The 16116-nt window shown below is 42.6% G+C and overlaps 2 protein-coding genes across 2 annotated transcripts in view; both read right to left on the reverse strand.

Moving 5' to 3' along the window:
- The window catches only part of LOC311611268 (polyunsaturated fatty acid lipoxygenase ALOX12-like), a gene marked incomplete at both ends in the record, with an annotated part of 75923 nt that overhangs the window by 31914 nt on the left and 27893 nt on the right, over positions 1-16116 (reverse strand). The gene's annotated exons all lie outside the window — the stretch shown is intronic.
- Positions 353-10315, reverse strand: LOC311611264 (polyunsaturated fatty acid lipoxygenase ALOX12-like; the record flags this gene model as incomplete). Its single annotated transcript, XM_084863287.1, has 14 exons — positions 353-532; positions 657-827; positions 956-1056; positions 1998-2119; positions 2617-2786; positions 3018-3104; positions 5817-6026; positions 6669-6812; positions 7361-7521; positions 7779-7882; positions 7976-8098; positions 8187-8268; positions 9760-9961; positions 10181-10315. 14 exons carry the CDS (start codon positions 10313-10315, stop codon positions 353-355), a joined length of 1992 nt encoding a protein of 663 aa, XP_084719413.1.

The raw sequence follows: 16116 nt of genomic DNA on the forward strand, positions 1-16116 counted from the left end.
TAAAATATTAGTTCTACCTATAAAACAAATTTTTAAATCACTTATGTCAGTGATAATGTAATATCATTATATAAGGACTTTATGACAAATGGAGAAGACAAAATTTCCAGGGAAAAGAAAATGTTATATGAGTAGATAGTTGATTTCTAAGGAAGTCAGTTTTAAGGTAAAGATAATTATATTAGGGAAACTAGAAGTTAGGACAATGCTTCATACTAGTTAGATATTTTGGTCGGGAAATCAAAAGGAGAAAATAGAGCCATAGCAATTCAGACCCATGAAAACAATAAAAATTAGGGAAATGCTAAGCATGGTGGTGGCCTCAAGTATTTTAAGGGTGAACATTTTGGGCTCAGATAGTGATACTGCTCTCTACGAGGCTGGGCTTCAGGTATTCATAGGGAAGGTCTAGCTGCTCATTCCGGGCCACGATTTCCTTTTCCAGTTTGTCCAGATCAGCCTGAAACTGCCTTAAAACAGCCTTGGGCTCAGGACCTGAGAAATACTCTTCTTTGTGATGCCCCAGTGGTACCTGAAGCAGAAAGAAAGAATCAATCATCTAGTACCAAGACAAAAGAACTCAAACTCCAGTCCCTCACCCCTAAGTCTCCTTGTCAGCCATCAGTCCCCTCAGAACTCCAGAGGTCCCCTCTCACCATGTCTGGTGACGGCCGGCTCAGGAGTGATGGGAGAAACATTTGAACACTGGTCTGCCAGACATTCGGTAGTGAGCCCATCACTGTGTCCATTGTGACATCCTCCTTGGTGGTGGGTGGGGGCATCCGCATTGAGCACGGGGCATTAGGGACCCAGGCAAACCAGTCAAACTGGGGGAGGAAGAATCTGGAGTCACTCAGAAACTCTGATTCAGGACCCTATACTCAAGCTTTCTCCTTCAAGTGTCCCCTAGACCAGATGCTTTCTCTCAGAGACCCAGACTTCCAGTTGTCCATACCTGGCCTGAGTTGACTGCTGCATGCTGGGCAGTACATGTGAAGATGCACATAGTAAGGAAATGGCAGAGCTGATCCCGAGACTGAAAGAACACAGGGAAACCTAGAAATAAGAGCAAAGCTTAGAAACTGCAGTTCCAAAGGAGATAAAGATATAAATGCTGATATCTTGGCATGTCTATATATTAGAACTAGTTAGTGTTCATTCATTCAAAAAGTCACAAACTAGTATGTACCAGACACTATAAAGGCACTGGGAATATGCTGGTAGGCAAAACAGACTGTGATAGTGAAGACTGATAATAAACAGAATAACTAAGAAAAATGTACACACAGTTTGTTAGATAGTGATAACTATATAAGTAAGGCAGGAAAAGGATATATGAGATGTAAAGGGCATAGTTAACAATTTAGTCAAGAGACCAGTGCTTGCTTTGCTGCTGACTAACTGCATTACCTTGGACTTCCTTCTTAGGTTCTCTGAGCTGCTATTTAGTTTATTATGAGAATAGAGATAGTGATTGTTACCTTACATAGGGATGGTTTAAGGCAAAATATATACGGTATTGAGACTACATCTAGAAATGACCATGCACTGTGGGAGGTGTGTGTGATGTCTGGATCCTCTCTGTGTGCTGTACAGTAGAAGGAAGGAGGAAAAGGGAGGGAAAGCTAGGATGGGCTGTCATGGGCTTTGGCAGGGATAATCTCTCCATTTCTATCCTCAAGTAAGAAAATAGACAACCATTAGGAGAGAGCCTGGCAGAGCCTGGGCAAATTCCTTACTGGCTGTAGTTCTGGCCTTATTAGTCCCTATGGAAGGTTAAGGACATCTATGAGAAAGCATGAAGGTCTCTGAGGAGGACAATCCTTGAGTTTCTAGAATTGTCCTGGGTCTTAGGAGATGGGAATAGGATTCAGATGTTTCATGTATGGAGGGATGGGCATGATGAGGGGTTAGGGTATGTCCCCAGAAGGGCAAGACTGAGAAGGGGTTCTCAGCAGAGTGTCCAAGGAGTTCTCTTCTCTGGGGAGGGATCTCACCTCGGTCCTGGGCCTGGCACAGCCCCACCTCAGTGATCTCCCGACACCAGGCCTGCAGCTCAGGGTCCCCTCTCACGACGTCATCCGCATGGTAGAAGAGGTGGATGATTCCTTTCACGTACCTGCCCAGAGGAGAAGGGAGCTGAGCTCCTTAAGAGAAGAAGGCTGTAGCCTCTGACTGTTACTCCTTTTCTGTGGTGTCTATCCATCTGACTCTCAGTGTATCTGGGGACAGATCTTACAAGACTTGCCTTTGGGATATCCCCCTAGTTTTTTCTACACACTAGTTTAGAAAAGAAGAAAATGTGGGTCATTCATTTAAAAATTCCATATATATGGTTGATAGTCCCTCTTCATAATAAAATCCCTGATTTTACAAAATCCCTTGGATTTACCCAGCCACACAATTCTGCCTACTTACACTGGCTATTTCAATCTCCCCATTTTCAGACCCCAACCACGGTCTTCTTATTCTTATCATTCTCAGGATTGAGTCCTCTGCTCCTCCTGTCTGGACCTTCTTATTTCATGTTCCTTTTGTCCCGTGCTGACCTCAGGCCAAACCCCATTTTCATTATTCCTAATGCCTCCTTTTTACTCAGCTCCCACTCTCACCCACCGAGCAATGATGTCCCAGAGCCGTAAAGCATCATGGGCATAGAGGGCACTTGGGATTCCCAGCAGGCCCCGGTCAGCCAGATCATCTGGAGGACAGAGGGAGCGGTAGGTCAGCTGAGCCATGGCCCGACGAATCAACTGCACATGCCCCCCTCCACCTGTGCTTCCTGCCTGTGCCAATAGACATGAAAGGTCTTGAGGGGAGAAACAGAGCTAGAGAACGTAGCATAGCATATACAGTGGTCAGATGTGGGCTTTTGCAATTCAGTGACATTGGCATAAAGGGACAAGGCTCCTGGGTTTAAGGGTCAGGACATACACACAAGGGGGGCTGGCAGCTTGAAAGTGACAGGAGGTCATGCAAAGTTGGATGATTAGGTGGCCACCCCATTACCTCCTTACCTTGTCAAATAAACCTCCATCTGAGATGAGTCCAGCTCGTGCCCGGGTGTTGATTTCCACGGTGTAGCGGGTGTGTGGGACCAGGAGCTGGATGGAGAAGGGTGGAGGGGGTGGTTTATGTACGACATGCTTGAATCTTTCTTTATTAGGGAGTGGGAGTCAGCATGGAGACTTTCTGTCCTCTTGATGCTTATCTACCTGCTAGTGCCTTTGCAGGCTGGTCTCATTCTTCTCTGATTTCTTAGTCTCACGTTTTCCTATTGCCCTGTGAGTTGAGCTTTAGAGTCTGACTGACCAGGATTTTAATGTACATTTCACCACTAACTTTCATACTTGAACAAGATAATAAATGCTCTAAGGGCCCATCTTTTTTATCTCTTTACAGGGGATAATAATATGGTCTCATTACAGGTGCTGTGGTGATGTTTATGTGTATAATGTATGAAAGCATTCAGCACATCGGCTAGCACATAGATGTTCTTGAATAGTAGCTGTTATCATTAACTTTATTATTTCCACATTGAGTATAGATGTTCTTTGAGAATCAGTCCTTTAACTTTTGATTTTTTTAAATAATTATTTCTATCATACACATCCGTACAGTTTAATCTGACCTTTCTATTAATTTTCAAAGCTGCTCCACTAACTTCTAGTTGTTTTACTCACATTTTTAAAAATATATGTGTTTTTTTTTGATTATATACAGAGGAAGAGAGAGGAATAGAGAGTTCGAAACATCGATGAGAGAGAATCATCAATCAGCTGCCTCCTGCACACTCCTACTGGGGATGTGCCTGCAACCAAGGTACATGCCCTTGACCAGAATCGAACCCAGGACCTTTCAGCCAAACTGGTTTCGGCTACTCACATTTTTTTTATTTATTTATAATTTCAGGATTAGGGGTTGCGTGGGTAGTGTACTTTCAGACAGATTAAAGGAGTCATATTGATCTACCTTCTTTATCAGCCAAGGAGCTGTTGTCAGACCTCCTCCCACCATCAATTAGGCACTGTTCATTTCTCCTGCTTTCCCTTGGTCATTATCAAAAAGTCATCTGATCCTCATGTGCATTTGCTTTGTGTTAACAACTTTGTTTTCATCCTGAGAGGGACGATTCATACATTATTATTATTTATGTGAGTTAGTGATGCTGCAGAGAAGAAAGGACCCAACTGATATCATTGGCACCAACATATCAAGGCACCTCACATTGGTCTGAAACTTCAGAAAGATTAAAAAAGATGCTGAGTTTCACAGAAAGCCCCAAGTCTACATCAAGAGTAGATCAGGAAACAAAGAGCTAATCATAATAGCGAGAACTACCAATTTTTGTAGCATTTAGCTTGTTCAATGCTGCTGTTCTGTTGTTCCTCATTAACTCAATGATGCAGTTCCTATTACCTCCACATAGAGATAAGAACACTGAGAACACATCTGGTAAAAACTGAGACCAGGATTCAGATCCCAGCAGCCTGAATGCAGAGCTGGCACAGGTAAATAGATGAAATGGGCAGGCTTAGCCCCCCTAGGTGGCCCGCCACAGGAAGAAGTTATGGTGAGAAGAGACACATGTAGATGGGGCTGTGAAAAGGGGTTTAGAAGAGTAAGATACACAGAAGATGGTGCTGCAAAAGCATTATAAAGTCAATCAAATCCAAGATCAATGAATTTGGTTAGTGTCTACCATGTCTATGTTACTCTAGAACCCTAAGGGGTCATAACTTCCAATGGACAAGTTTGGGGATAAAGACAGGATCTCCTGGAGGAAGCACAATTCAGATGTTCTACTTAACATGTGCTAACATATATTGCTACCACTTCAAACTCCATGTACCTAAAACTGAACATGTCATCTTTCACCAAAAAACTGGATTTTTTTTATTGCATTGTTTCTGACAATTGCTCCTATTCATAAGCATGTTTCATTTTTCCTCCTGTTACTATATGTGAAGTATCATCAAGATTTCAAAACATTTTTTTTGCAAGCACATGGCTATTTTTGCTGCCTTCTCACTAGCAATAGATTCTAAGCTCACTGTTTTATAAAAATCACAATATTTCTAGATCAATACAACTCTATCTACCAGGGGGGCTCCCAGTTAATGCAAAAGCTCAGACCTCTGAGCTTTCTCTCCAATCTTGCACCCAGGCATGCTGCATCTACTATTTCCTCTCATCACAAGGCCTTTGCATTTTCCTTTCCATTTATCTAATGATCATGCCACACACCTCTCATAGGGCAGGATAAATAACATATGGGGCTGCTCTTTTATTCACTTGGTCTTCTATTTAATTATTTCCAAGTTGTAGTGGAATGTTCTCCATAAAAATATGGTGTTCATTGCTTTCTCTCTTTATTTCAAAGTCTATTTCTAGATTCTGCTTTAAAAAAATTATACTCCTACTCTACAATGGACTATGCTGGAGAATGTCAGAGCTGCCTTATAATAAATGCTGAATATATACTAAGTGATTTGACTTAGTACAATAGATGGTATCTCTCTGTATTATTTTTAAAACAGCATGAAAATATATGGTAATCTCAAAATAAAGATAATTTAAACATTAGAAATAAATCCACAAGGCTCAAGGTCCTGAAACAACCATCTCTTCTTCTCTAGGTACATATTCCTATAAAGATTTTTGTTATAATAAAATGGACACTTGCTTAATTAGAAGAAACATTGTTAACATGTTCCCAACCAGATAGTTAAGACTTTTTAAATCTGGGAGAATTAATTTGTGTTTCCTTTCTCTGGGATGTGAGAGAGATGGGACATGGAGGGTAGAGGATGTACCTTGAAGACAGGGTGCAGTCCTGGGAGGCACCTCATGGTGGCCACAATGATGACCTCAGCCAGCAGATGAGTGTTCAGAACGTGATAGCAGAGCTCATGCAGTTGGAAATCTGAACTTCGGACCCAGATCTTTGCCAGGAGCCAGGCAAGTGGAGGATCTGAGGGCAGGAACAGTGGTGGGGTGGGGTTGTTGGGATTGGGAGGCTCTATCTGCAGTGAAGATAAATTAAGCATTCATTAACCTTATCACAGGTTAGATGCCATGCTCCGTATTCTGGGGGAAACACTGGTCACTAAGATTGTTATCTTTCAGAGGGTTATAATCTAGTAGGAGGAATGAGGACCATTCCACTCATCCTTACAATAGCTGTGGGGAAGTGTGAGTGCCTTACTGGCCAGGTTCAAAGCCAGAGGAATTGGAAAGAGTTGTCCAGTATGACTGAGAGAAACCTGATGAGTGGGTAAGTTAGGATGGTAGAATAGGAAAGAGAAGCTGGATGTGTGAAATACCTGACAGTTCTCATCAATTGATTGAAGAGAACAGTAAAAATGAAAACATATTAAAACCAGGGGAATAAAGACATCTAAGAAAGAAGAAATATTCCACAGATTCTAAGATCAGAAAAAGATTGAGTAGCTTTAAGGTGAGAACCAACAATTATGAGTCTTAAAAAGGCAATTTTGCGTGAATATTGGTCAGGTTGCAATGTTGAAATGAGAGACTGGAGATGAGGACAGGTCTCACTGACTGAGGCAGGGGGAGATGACAAGAGTCAGCTGTCTTTGTCCCTTGCCAGAAGTTGGGGATGAACACAGAGCTGTGTTAGGAGAAGGATACCCATATCACCTCACCTGGATGACCATGGGCAGCAGCTTCCCACTGGGCTCCATCTTCAGCATGACGAGGGGGGCAGCCAGGTACTGCTTCTCTCCTTGGATCACATTGGCTGGAATTCCATCCAATAGGATGAAGTCAGCCTCAAACAGGGAACCACTCTGAGGAATAGAGGACCATATCCATGGTTACAGTTGAAAGCATACCTCCACACGGCCAAGGCAAAGGGGCAGAAATGTAAAGACATTCACTCTCTTTTCTTGCCATTATTCTACATCAGCACCAGAGTCCCAGTGGCAGACGTGAAGGAAGCACTGGAGCATCAGGTTCAAGTGCTCCCATTTTACCAGGAGGCGAGGACTCCAATTAAAGGAATCTTCCCTAGAGACATGTGGCTTATTGGTGCCAGAGGTAGTTTTAGAAGTGGGTATGCCAGTTGATTGTGTACCACAGGTATACGACTCTTCCCTTGTTCAGTTGCTCAAGTTCCTTTCCCTAATATCTCCTAATGGTCTTCTTTATTGGCTGTATCAAGCCTTGGTGCTTTCCTCTACATACTTTATCTCCAATAGGATTTCTAGCAGAGAAGTCTGTATCCAAGGACAGTGGCTCATCACAGCCTCCCTTCCCTGACTCACCTTTGGTCCCTCCCCTTCACCACTTGACTCCTCACATAGAAAAGAAGACAATAAAGGCCTGGTGGGTATACCTGTAGTTCTTTTTCCAACTGGGCCTGAAGCTCCTCCATCCCTGAGGGCAGCACCAGCCGGGAGGGCAGAGAGATGGATTGTCTCAACAGCATGGGGTTGGTGCCATTGAGGAACTGGTAGCCAAAAAGCTCATCATCCTGCCAGCACTTTTGAACCTTCTCTGTGGGGTCAGAGTGGAGGTTAGGAGGAGAATATTCACAACTCAATTTCTCTCTTCCCCAGACTCTAACCCAGGGATTTAGTTACATGGCTCCTCCATATCCAGCCCACATGTTTTTATGCCTGAGACATCTGTGAGATCCCCATGCATACGTTTTTTGTGGGTTTTTTTTTTGCAAGCAATTTTGGGGACTATGGAGTATGACAGCTCATTAACAGGGCCATCAAGGTGTTATGGAGACCTGGGAAACTACTGACCAGCCAGGGCTGTCTTTTGTCCCCAGAATAATTCATCAAAATCTTCTAGGCTGTTCCAGGATCTCATGAGGAAATAAACATGTTTAAGGGCAATCTCCATAATCCTAGAACAGACATCAAGGATGAAACCATCAATTTACCAAATCCCACCTGTTTCTGGATCCACCAGCCCCACTTCACTCTGACCATTTCCTCACCCTGTAATCATTGTCCATTCATAGTCCAGCCTCTTCCTCCCGTGGAATCTTGCATTTGCTGGCAGATCTTCCTTACTGCCTGCAGCTATTCCCAGGGGTAACCCTTCTTTCCAGGTGGCCCAGCTAGCAGATGGGGACAAAGGTTAATGAAGGGGAGAGGAAGTTGTCGGGGAAGGGGTTACAATTGGGAGGCTTGTAATAGGGTGGTCACCAGTAGATTTGCTGTCTTTCCTCCAGTTCCTGTTCTCGGTGCTTCTGGAACACATCCCAAGTATTATTTTCTGCTAGGCGGGCTGGGGAGACATTAAGGCAGTTGACTTCAATGCTTTCTGCAATCTCATGCTATGCTCTGGCTACTTCTAATCTCCTATTTCTTTTTTTAAAAATATACTTTATTGTTTTTTTACAGAGAGGAAGAGAGAGGGATAGAGTTAGAACCATCGATGAGAGAATCATTGATCAGCTGCCTCTTGCACACCCCCTACTGGGGATATGCCCGCAACCAAGGTACATGCCCTTGACCGGAATCGAACCTGGGACCTTTCAGTCCGCAGGCCGATGCTCTATCCATTGAGCCAAACCGGTTTTGGCTAATCTCCTATTTCTTAGTTGCATGGCATAATACTCTTCCCCCCCACCCCCTTTTTTTTCCCTGGCTCGGTATCCCTACTTACTAGTAATTTACTAATCATTCATCTTCACCCACTCTTCTTCATTTTACCAGTCTTCGTTCTCATATTTGTCCTGAGAGGAAAATCCCATTTTTGACACCCTAATGTAATACTTAACTCTAATCTATCTATCTATCTATCTATCATCTATCTCTCTATTTATCTATATCTTCTTCATTATCTATGAATTTCATTCTTAATCAGCTGAAATGTCAACATCTATCCTATATTATCAAACATTCTTTTGTTAATTTCCCCCATTCTGGTCCTTCCCTGTACACACCTTAAGCTGTTCTCCAAAATGACATATTTCAAGTTAGGTACATCCTCTGACCACAGCCTACTTCCACTGTCACCTGTTCCCTGGGACAAGGTATTCTCTGTGTGCCAAACCAAATAGTGGATCCATGTTGCTGCATTTACCTGGTTTCACCTCACCTGTCCTCAACTTCACATAGTTCATAGTTTGTCACCTGGCTTAATCCTGCCTTCTCGGTACCTATATTTACTTGTGCCTCAAAGACATTTTAGTTCAGGTTTCCATTCTTACCTGTCATTTCCCTCAATTGTCTTTCGTACTTATTTCCTAAGGTGACAGATTCTGTTAGCTGTCCTCATTCATCCTCACCCCATCAGTGTATTCCCTGCCCTCCCAGATGACTTCCATGTTTTCACAGCCAAGCCAGCTCTTCATGTCTTCTTGTTTGTTGCTCCCCTTTCTGCCTCCTTTTGGGGATCATATGTGTTAGCCTTACCTGTTCCTGCCCTAACTTGTTTGCAGTCGCATAAAGATCTCCTTTCCCCTTTACTTTGGCTCTTCTGTTTTCCAGCACAGCTGCACCTCCCATTTTCTGTGATCACCTTTTTCAGAGGTGGGATCTACACACATCACTCATTTCCCTGTCCAGTCCCACTTCCAGTCCTTTTCATTCTATGTATGAAAGTTCACCAGAGTTTCCTTTCTAGGCTCTCATTTCCTTCCCTGTCTTGTGCATCTTTAACCTGCTGAGCATGTACTTTTCAACCCCTCTGGGACCTTCCTCAGTGCTATTCCCTGATCCCGCACCTCCAGTCCTTAGGTCCTGCACCCACTTCCCTGAGGCACCCCCTCACCGGTGCCCTCGGGCAGGGTCAGCAGGCCCTCGCCCTGCACCCAGCGGTAGCAGGGGAAGGCGGCCTCCTCCAAGGCTCCCGGGCCCTGCACGGTGATGCGGTCGCAGAACCAGGCGTCGTCCACCAGGGCGTGGTGTTTGCGCAACTTCACGAACTGCAGTGGCCCCAAGTCCTGGGGAATGTCCTGCTCAAACTCCTCCACCTGTGAGGACCAGAACCTGGTGAGAACCAGTAGCGGGGACCCAGGAGAGAACGTTTAACTGAGGGTGTGGGGTCCTCTGTGGAGTCCGGGGACAAGGCCTGCAGGGATAGCATTGCCTCTTCCCAACACCTGCATAGTGGGTCTCAGATGCCCCATTGCACCAGGAGGCTGAAGGACACGGGCAAGGCCTGGGTATCTTGAACAGCTTCCCCTGCCCACCTGGCCCCGCGCTGGCCGCAGCTGCAGCTCCAGCTCTGCCTCCCCGCGCTCCCCCACCAGCCACAGCTGCACGCCGTTGAAAGACCCAGAGAAGGGCCAGGCCCCGGTGGCCACACGGATGCGGTAGCGGCCCATGGCAGCAGGTGGGCTCTCCTGGGTGGCAGAGGTCCAGGGAGTTACTGGTACTAAAGATTCCGTGTCCAGGCCTGGTCCTGCTGCCTCAGCACAAGTCTAGGTCTTAATAAAGCCAGACTCAGAGTGCCAGCCCCCTGCAGGAATGGGCCCCACCCCAGACAACCCAAATCTGAGATTAGCCCAGAGTGTGGGGGAAAGCGGCACCTCCTCTCAGCAAAGTGCTGAGACATGAGGCCAGGAGGAAGATGAGCCACTGAGACTGGGTGGGGCAGAGAGGGAGAGGGGCAGGGAGATTCCACCAGAGTTTCTGTCTTGGCTCTCATTACCTCCAACCCCACCCCGCATCCACCCGGTTGTACTATTTTTCTGAAAGGGTCCTGGGTGCTATCCCTTTACTTTCTTGCAGTGTCTGGTGCCTCTGGGCAACTGTACTCACTTTCTATTCACCTACCAGGTCTGTGTGCCATAGGGGCACGGGGATTGCCATTGTGGGCTAGAGAAAGCCCTTCTTGGGAAACTTCAGAGGTCAGGGATAAGTCAGAGTGTTTCCTGTAATAAGATTTCAGTGCCAATGCACCCAGAGTAGCTAATGCTTTACTTTTCTCCCTGAGGCGGCAATCTCCATAATCCTAGAACAGACATCAAGGATGTTTTCTTTCTTTCTTTTTTTTCTTTTTTTAATGTATTTCATTGATTTTTTTACAGAGAGAAGAGAGAGGGATAGAGAGTTAGAGAAAATCATCAATCACCTGCCTTTTCCACACCCCCTACTGGGGATGTGCCTGCAACCAAGGTACATGCTGCCCTTGATTGGAATCAAACCTGGGACCTTTCAGTCAAACTTGTTTCAACATCAAGGATGCCTTCTATCCACACCTCCATCCTAGACAGACAACCAATGTCAATATCTACTGTTTCTGCTTCTCCACTTCTTTCTGTTAATCAGATTGTTTCATACGATTTATGTAATTTATTCCACAAAAATGGTCACACTATACATTTATTTTCTTAGAAGTTGTTTTCCATAGTTAACAATTCATGATGAGACTATCTTCAGATCAATAGATGGAGATCTAACTGCTCTCTTTATGAGCTTGAAGGATTACTCTCTTGATGGTTTTCAGTATTAATTGTGATGAGTGCTTTAATGAACACTGTTGTGTATGTACCCTCAAAGGAAAGATTTCCAGAAATGAGATTCCATAGTAAAATGCTTGTATATATTGTATATTGGCTATTCCTTTTAAACCATGATTTTGAGGTATGCTTGACATGTGAAGTCAACACAAATTAATGTATAAAATCAATGAATTTGCCAATAAGTGTAGACCAATGTTTATTATTGTCAAATTGCTTCCCCAAAGGCTGGTACCAGAGTGCCCTTTTATCTGCATCTCCACCAGCATAGAAAACTATAATTTTAAAAAAATTTGTCAATAGGTTGAATATAATTTTCAAGATCAGTGAAGGGTCTGGGATTTTACCCAACTTAAAAACCAATAAGATTTGACTACTTGCTATTTGAGGAATGGTAGCAGAAGACATAAACTTCTAGTTTGGTAACAAAGGGGATGTTATTAGTCAGAGCAAAGCAGTAGCCACAGTTCACATTCACATCAGTTCCTCATGCCCTACCACGTACAGCGAGAGTGATGCAGCTGGGCCGAGGTGAGTGGCAGCACACACAGTGGGCTGCAATAGGAAAGGACCGTAAGTTTGGGGAACTGGCCACTGTGGTAAGCAGATCCATGTCCATTCTCTGTCTACAGAATATTACCTCATTTCCATGGCCCCCCCTGCTTAATCAACCTTAATAAATAAATAGTAATGATCTGTCAGGGCTTTGCATTTCTGACACACCCAGCAGGAAGACCTAGGGGCACTCAGGGTCCATCAGAGATCACCAACTCCAATAGAATGAAGTGTTTTAGCTGCTTAACCCCGAATAATGCTTCATAATGAATAGAAAATAAAACCCAAGTTTCTCACCAAGGTGTGGTTTGCACAGTTAAACTTACTTTAAGTGTGATGAGGAGGAAATACATAGAAAAAAAGGAAGTAATAGATGTGGCCAGAAGAAAGTTCTGTACACATTAAGATGGTGAACCCATGAGTTTTAATAAAGCATGATCCACACTTTCCATGAATCTAATGCTAAGCAGCAAGCCTATTATCCCAGGCTCTCTGCCCTGGTGGGTCTGCACTCTGCATGAGTACTGTGACCACTGAATACCTAACACGCCTCCACCAGAGAAAGGACTCAATGTGGAACCACAACTACTTCACTCCCCTGGACCTCTATGTCTGATTTTCGCTATGTCCCTTAAACCTTATACTTGCAGACTCAGCAGTAGACTGACCTTAAGCCAATTCCAATTCCACATTCTTGCCAACTTCCAATCCAGACATCTTTATGCAATACTTTACTTCTAAGTACATTCCAACTAATAAGTGACTGAGGAATGATGGAGTTAGAATATCAACAGTTTGCAAACCCTAATAAAATAATACATCTAAGAAATAGTTCTCTGGCTAAATGCACAAAAACAGACATTGCCAATGATTATGTGCCTCTGGTAGAAATATATATTTTGCACCGACTCAGAAGCCACCTTGAAATGTAAAACTGTTAGTGTTTCTCATCCAATCTATAGATATAACTACCAGCATGTAGGAAGTACAGGGAATAAAGAAACATGTTAAACCATCAGAAAATAAATATCAATATACATTTGGGGAGATAATCTTATTTCATCATCATAAACATGGCAAAAAATGAAAAGAGAGAACACAAGACATACAAATGAAATACAAGTGACTTCAGAAACAATTGCAGCACATGAGCCATACATAACATTGATCTTATGTTTGGGAGTTGGCTAGGGATTGATTGTTGCTTTTCACTACAAATCTTTCGAGTTAGCAGGATATTTTAACATAATGTTGTGATTCATAAAAATCACACAAAAATTCCTACAACTATAAATAATAAGTGAGTTTCAGGCAAGACAAATATAAGGTCACATTGATGTTATAGTGAAAGGAGGGGGCTAGAATGCAGTGAGAAATATGAGACATTGAGGCAGGAATTCATAGTCTGAGTGCTGAGCCAGAACTGCTGCACTGACCTGCTCAGATGTCTCTTTCCATCTTGGACAGGCAAGGTTAAATTCCAAATGAGAATGGAGTCCTCTGAGGCTACTGAGGGGGCAAAGACTACCTGATTTAGGGGAAGAGTCTCTGCTTATAGTTCCAAGCTCTATTTATAATTATTTTCATTAACTCACTTTTATTGAATTTGTTGGGGTTACATTGGTCAATAAAATTATATAGGTTTCAAATGTACAATTCTGTAATACGTCATCTGCACATTGCATTGTGCATTCACTGTCCAAAATTTTGTCTTCTTCTTTCAGCATTTATCCTGTGTTTACTCTCTTCCACCTCCCCCCACTTCAGCATTCCCTCTGATAATCACCATATTGCTGGATTTGTTTGTTTGTTTGTTTTTTATGTTACTCCCTTCACTGATTCATTAGCTCTTGTTCTAATATCTTTCCCTCACAATTTTCTCAACCTAACTCGTTAGTTGACTACTGGTGTTGGTCTCTGCTCTGTCCTGATTTCCCAAACTTAGAAGCTATCTCTTATAGGATGTTGTTGCTCATGTAGTTACACAACACAAGTTTTCTGAATGTTGGAATCATAGAGTGAATGATTATTTCAATACCTAATACTGCTGGGACAAGGACACTTACTGTAAGGCATTTATATTGTTAAATGTTTTATGGCTATTCCTGATAACAGGCTTTCCCTCTACTGTCTTTATTCCCAGTTCTCCTCCTAATACTACACACACACACACACACACACACACACACACACACACACACCCATGTGGCTCATTCTGTTCTTCTTTTTGTTTATTTCTAGTCACTCTCACATTGCTCCCCTTTTTCCCATTTCTATTTCAAATATTATTGGAAAGCAAAAATTCTTGCCATTTTATTTTGTAGGAGAATTAAAATTATTTGATCATTTATTGTTTAAGCAGCATACAGTAAAGACCATTAACAGGGTCAATTCTTTGCCATCATCACTTTCCCAGGAGTTGTAGAATGAAAAGTAGAAAGTGATTTTGTCAATCATATGATATAAGCACCACCAACACTCTCAAAGAAAAAATGGCTAAGTTCACTTTTCTGGTGGGACAAAAAAAAAAAAAAATCCTTCATTTAATCTTTGAAAATAACTTACTGAGGTAGTTATTGTTGTACCATTTTAAGTAAATGAAGACATTCTAGCTCAAAGAGATGAAGTGATGTCCTCAAAGACACCCACAATGCAGGTGAATCATCCTAGAAAGTATCATGAGCACCCATTGATTCATATCATAATCACCCATTCTCTATTCCACCTTATGGGTATTGGCTTCTGGCCTTTTCTATTGAACCTTCCCCTAATGCTTCTTTATGGTCTGTTGATTCTTAAATCCCATTTTTTTTTCTCAGTGATCACTGTTGTCAAAATGTGTGATTTCTTGACTTTTTGTCTTTAAGCTGCATTGTAGGCAGAAGTTTCTATTGTACTTTTGGCCTTTCTTCTGTTTCATTTGGATCCCCTGGGGTTCAGGAAGCAGAGGAAGTGCATGCCCACAAACCCACATCTCCTTAAGCTTCACCAAATCCCGACCTGTTTTATTTACTGTCCTTGACTAATCAATCCTAGAAGCATTGCATGAGATCATATAGTATGTCCCTATACCACCCAACCTACAATCACAAAATAAATTGCTCTGATGCTGATATATTTCATAAGGTCTGCACTTTTTTCCTGTTTTATATGTTTTTAAAATAAATACCAAAAGATGGTAGATTTTTTTTTTATAATTGGCAAGATAAACCTGATTCAAAATTCTAAAATCTGAATGTTGTATTTAAGAGTCAGTATGATACTGATTCATTGTAATTACAAAAAATTATGCCATAGGTGCAGAATTTTTCCCTGTTTTTTTTTCATTGACATATATATATATATATATTTTTAACCATTTCATCATTTAATGTGTTGCATTGTTGTGGGTCAGTCTAAGTTATTATTTGACTTAAAATTTTTTTGTTTTATAAAGTACTTACATTTTTGCTTTTTCCTCTGTGGTAAAATAAACATAACATAACATTTACAATTTTAACTGTTGTTTAGTTTACAGTTTAGTGGCATTAAGTATATGGACATTGGTGGGCCCGTACTTCTCTAGAGTTCTTTTCCCCCCCTCTATAACTGAAACTCTGTACCCATTTGTTGGAACCACACCAGAGTCTCCGGATAGTTAAGGGTGTGGAGGCCTTGTTGTTAGTGTGCTGAATTGCCAAGGCTACTCTGAACATAGGAATCTTAATCAAATGTTCAAGGCTAGATCCATAAGCAAGTGCAAGCACAACAATCTCATGGTTGCTGTGCCCTTCTATAACCAAATGATTGATGTCATTGTTGGCTAGAGGTCTCTTTTGTCTAAGTAGTAATGTGCATGTTGTTAACCAGCTAGAGGACTAGGGGAAAAGGCTAGAGAGCTCAGACAGAGTTGAAAGCTGGTACGATGTAAGGCTAAGAGCTCATAGAGAGCTCAGATACCACTACAATGTGCATCTAGAGATAGCTTGCAGCTGCTCAGAAAACAGCTGTAGGTACAGGGGCTATTAGAGGTGCTGCTGCTTTGTGGGAAAGCTGTATTTATCAGCCAATGTACCACTGCCTGATTGGGACACTGTTATGAAGAAATGTTTTGTCTGATGGCCAATGGC

The sequence above is a fragment of the Pipistrellus hanaki genome (genome assembly GCF_964339955.1).
Source record: "Pipistrellus hanaki genome assembly, chromosome: 16".
In the NCBI taxonomy this organism is placed as follows: Eukaryota; Metazoa; Chordata; class Mammalia; order Chiroptera; family Vespertilionidae; genus Pipistrellus; species Pipistrellus hanaki.